This window comes from Carlito syrichta, unplaced genomic scaffold, assembly GCF_000164805.1.
Source record: "Carlito syrichta isolate Samal-C Ts95f unplaced genomic scaffold, Tarsius_syrichta-2.0.1 Scaffold308004, whole genome shotgun sequence".
NCBI classification, from domain to species: domain Eukaryota; kingdom Metazoa; phylum Chordata; class Mammalia; order Primates; family Tarsiidae; genus Carlito; species Carlito syrichta.
Genome location: NW_007252100.1, coordinates 463,095 through 467,742, shown reverse-complemented (window position 1 = coordinate 467,742; position 4,648 = coordinate 463,095). Strand labels below are relative to the sequence as shown.

Below are 4,648 nucleotides of genomic sequence, written 5' to 3'. Positions count from 1 at the left end.
CCCCCCCCGAGCGTCCGGGCTGCGTCCGGTCCGCCTCCCGCGGGACTCGGAGCGGGGCCTGGAGACCCGGCGGCGTCCGGGATGCGTACCTGCCACCTTTGGGGGCCGGGACGGAACGCCAGGCTGGGGCCCCCACACTCAGGACCTGCCCTCGTCTAAAGAATAAAGACCTGCTCGTTCCGTTTTTTCTAGCGTCTCAATATAGTCTTGCGGTTTGGTGTCTGTTCTTGGAGGATGGTGCTCTTGTTCCCTGACACGATTCCGTGTGTTCGGTTTTTTACATTGAAAGTTGCAGTGAACCCTGTGAGCGTGGTGAACTATAATTTTGAGTTGTGGGCGTGAAATGAGAAGGCTGAGCTTGGAAAAGGGGGTCATTTTGAGAAAGCAGGTCCCACCAGGCTGCGAGGTCCGGGACGTCTGCGCACAAGCTAGTGGTGTGTGGATGTGTGCGCCTTGTGTTTGTAGATATACATAGGCTAACATACACATATTCGGGTGTTGCGTATGTACATGCCCGTTCATTATTACCTGAATTAAGCTTCAGAAAGCCCTCTGAAGTAACCGTGGGATGCCAGCACATCCAGTCCCTCAGCATCGTGATGGGTGATCCAAGAAATTGTCACCTCCCAGGATGGTAGTCTCTCGAGGACATGTCACCGTGATGGTTTGGTGAACCAAAGCACTTTTCCTCACGGTGTGTTCCTCTGTTCCCAACTGAAACAATCTTCCCTGCTCCCAAGTAAGCAAGAAAATCCCTTTTTTTAGCGAGGAACACTTCAAAAGATGAATCTCCCCTCATTACCACCTCGTTTGAGTTCTGCATGTTCCCAGGTAGCTAAGCAAACAGAAGGACACAGAAGACTCTTAAGATCCCAGTGGGTGAATGTTCCATGAGCAAGATGTCAGGGTTAACTTAAAAGGGGAAAAGCAGCGAGCGAGGTTACACGGCATGCAAAACTGGTTTTCTCCCGGGCTGTGTCCGATGGTGAGTTGTGTCCACGAGCGTTGTCATCAGGACCACTGAGGGCTGGAGTCTGAGCCCTCTGAAGATAGACAGGAGGGGCGCCGAGGGGTCAGGCCCTCGTGTGTGTACATCCAGCCAGCGCCCAAACAAACACAGCCTGCTGCTTTCCTGTTGAGTGTTGCTGAAATGCAGACTTTAAAGTGAGCCGTGAGGGGCGATTTCATCGTATTCCATTTGTAAGTGACAGACGCTGAATGGTTGCCATTTCTTCCTTAGAAGAACAGTGTTTAGTGTTTCGTCCAGCTGTTTTCTCATGAGTAATCGTCAGCTTGTGGATTCTTAATGATCTTAATTTAAGTAGGTACTTTATAACTTTGCAAAGTAGCTACTTTGGATGTTTCTCCCGTTTGTGTTGGATTTGTTCAAAGGACTTAGGAGGGCAGTGTTCCTTTTTGCAAAGTGAGATGCCGCACAGTATTTAATAACAGAAGGCCTTGATACGATTAACGTATTAAATATTCCTTATACGTGAGGCTTGTTTCTTTTTATCTTATCCTATGATTCCATTGTGAGTAGGATGAACTTGACTCCGATAGTAGTATGTTTGTTCTCATAATCACACTTTTGAACAATAAACTGAGTTTTATCTCAAGTATAATTGACACTGTTTTCGCATGATGTACCGTGTTCTCAATTACTTTCTTTTAAATTATTATATCTATTCCTTCTCTTGATTCGTCGTTTCTTTATTCATAATTATACGGACTGTACCGCTGGCCGTGACCGTGTCCACAGCCCTAGGAATTAAAGCCGTATGTTCTGTACGCGACTCAAGTCACAGCTGCCGGCAAGCCAGCATGTGTGAATCACGCTGACAGAAAGTCTGCTTTGTGGAGGGGCCGTAACTTCCTGCCATAACTCTGTGCTGTTCTGAAAGGCCATCTGGCTCAAGGTCATCTCAAGGACACACGGATTTCAAAGCAAAACTGGGACGAAAAGGAAGGGTGGCTCCTAAAAGCCCGGTTGCCTTTTTTCAAGTGGTGACTATAAATCGGTCTCCAGTCTTATGAAACTCTTGATCTTATTACATCAGGGAAAAAGTGACCTTTTGCTCTCCAGAAGGGGCGAGCCCCGCCTGCCCGTGGCGATACCTGCAGTGCCCAGGACAAGGGACGCGCCCCAGCCCTCTCCTCCCGATGCACGGCCTCCTGATGCGTGGTCCTGGCACACGTCCTTGTCACAGAACTGGCAGACATGTTGACCTCGGCCCCACCCTTCCCCCACTTCCCTGTAAGGCTGAGACCCAGGTCCCTCAGGCACTGGGCAATGCCGCCACGGGGCCTGCCAAGAGCCCTGGGCTCTGCTTGACTGACTCAGAGCCGTCGAGGGCGACTCCAGGACCAGCCACGGCCTCCCCCATCAACCCGTGTTGGGCTGCACGAGTTTTTAACTAGGATCCTTCACTCAAAACTCCAAGAGGATGTGAAAATGAACTCTCACAGACCAGGTTCAGTGACGCATGCCTGTAATCCCAGCACTTTGGGAGGCTGAGGTGGGAGGATGACTTGAGCCCAGGAGTTCAAGACCAGCCTGGGCAACATAGCAAGACCTCATCTCTACAAAAAGTACAAAAATGAGCCAAGCGTGGTGGCGCACACCTATAGTCCCAGCTACTCGGGAGGCTGAGGCAGAAAGATCTCTTGAGCTCAGGAGGTCAAGGCTGGGGTGAGCTGTGATCTCGCTACTGTACTCCAGCCTGGGTGACAGAGTGAGACTCAAAAATTAGAAAAAGAAACTCTCTCATGGAGTGGATACGTGAGGCCTCACAGGACCCACAGGAGTGACTTTCTTACTAAAAAAAAATTCGGAAATGTATTTTCTTTAAATTCCCCCAACTCTGGCTGTGAGGATTCAGACCTTTCAGAGAATTTGGTGGTGATGTTTTTTTATACAGGTGATCTAAGAAATCCGTTCTTTAACGACTAACAAAGAACAGAGAGAGATCTAAGACAAACACGCCAACAGTTAACTTTGACCAAGAAACTTCTGCGCTGCTGTTTTCCCAGGGTCCAGGTTTTGCTCTGAGTGTGTCACCCCTGTGACATGGCAAAACTGACAAACGTTTCCCCCCTAAACTGCGCCTTAAATGCTCTTTGTCATGCTGTGGATCTCCCTGAACGGCAGCAACCTTGTTTTTCAGCCTGTGGTCCCCCAGCCAGGCGGGAGGAGGAAGGGGAGGAGTCAGGAATGCTCACCTGCCTGAGGTTGGTGTTTTCATTGAAATGACAAGTCACCAAACAGGTTTTGTGTCTTCACAACAAGGCTTTTTCCCCCTGCTTTAAGGTACGGGGAGCAAGTTCCCACATCCTTTTCTAATCTGCTAGATGGACAAGCCCTGTTTTCAACTCAGAGAAAAGAGAAGACAGGGCTGTGAGCGCCCATGCCCTGGGAAAATCGGGACTCTTGTCACTGAATCTGAAGCGGAGGCGTGGCCGGGAATCGGGCAGGCTGGCCGGCCTCCCCGGGCCTCCGGCTCAGCCCTGTGAGGGAAGCCAGTCCCAGGAGAAGAGGCCCGAGGGCACCCCCCCACACACACACACCATGTTCTTAGCCTCAGAACCCTCAGCCTTTGCGTGACAGCTGAAGTCCCAATGAAAGTTCTCTTGATTCAAAAAAACGTAGTGACTCTGCCCTGGGGATATGCAGGACAACCCAGGAGCTCAGAAGGGGTTTCTTTAGGCTGGTGGGGTTTTTCGGTTTTTGGTTTTTTGGTTTATTTTTGAGTCAGAGCCTCACTCTGTCACCTAGGCTGGAATGAAGTGGCACGATCATGGCTCACCAGGGCCTTGACCTCCCAGGCTCAGACAATCCTTCCACCTCAGCCTCCCAAGTAGCTGGGACTACAGGTGCGTGCCACCACGCCAGGGTAATTTGTGTGTGTGTGTGTGTGTGTGTGTGTGTGTGTGTGTGTGTGCAGAGATTAGGCCTCATTATGTTTCCTACGCTGGTCTTGAACTCCTGAACTCATGCAATCCTCCCACCTTGGCCTCCCAGATGCTAGGATTACAGGCGTGAGCCACTGCACCAGGCCCAGGCTGCCTTCTTATCATGCAACTGTAGAAGCCGGCTGACTCACAACTGTAATTCCAGGGCTTTGGAAGGCCAAGGCCAGAGGATCACTTTAGGCCGGGAGTTTCAGACCCATCTCTACAAAAGATTTTTTAAAAATAGCCGGGCGTGGTGGTGCACACCTGTAGTCCCAGTGACGAGGGGATCTCTTGAGCCCAGTTCAAGGCTGCAGTGAGCTATGATTGCACCACCGCACTCCAGCCTGGGCAGTAGAGAGTCCCGGTCTCAAAAAACAATAAAGTGGAACTTTCTATGTAACGACTAGCTAAAAGGGGAAACATGGACTCCCAGGAATGACCTAAAAGCCTCAAGGGTAATCTAGCATTCACCAACCGGGGGAGGAGAGGCCTAAGTCGCCCTGCGGGGTGGGGGAGGGAGCCCCAACGCCGCCTTCTGCCTCCTGACTCCTTCGCATCCCCAGTTCTTGTCCCACACCGAAGATCTGAGGCAAGGCCTGGTGCAGGCCGGAGAGAGGCTGCCGCCCTCACTGGCCGAGTATCGCTCAGGCTCCTCTGGCTCCTGAGGCTGCTTTAAATCCCTCCACACTGGCTGACC

At 51.2% G+C, this 4,648-nt stretch overlaps 1 protein-coding gene across 1 annotated transcript in view; it reads left to right on the top strand.

Moving 5' to 3' along the window:
- Positions 1-4,616, top strand: part of PROSER2 (proline and serine rich 2) — a 25,593-nt gene extending 20,977 nt beyond the window's left edge. Inside the window, exons 3-4 of the mRNA XM_021715900.1 lie at positions 12-85; positions 4,515-4,616. Of these exons, the coding sequence (XP_021571575.1) occupies positions 12-85; positions 4,515-4,616 (176 nt within the window). The remainder of the gene's footprint in view (positions 1-11; positions 86-4,514) is intronic.
- Positions 4,617-4,648: the final 32 nt, after the last annotated feature.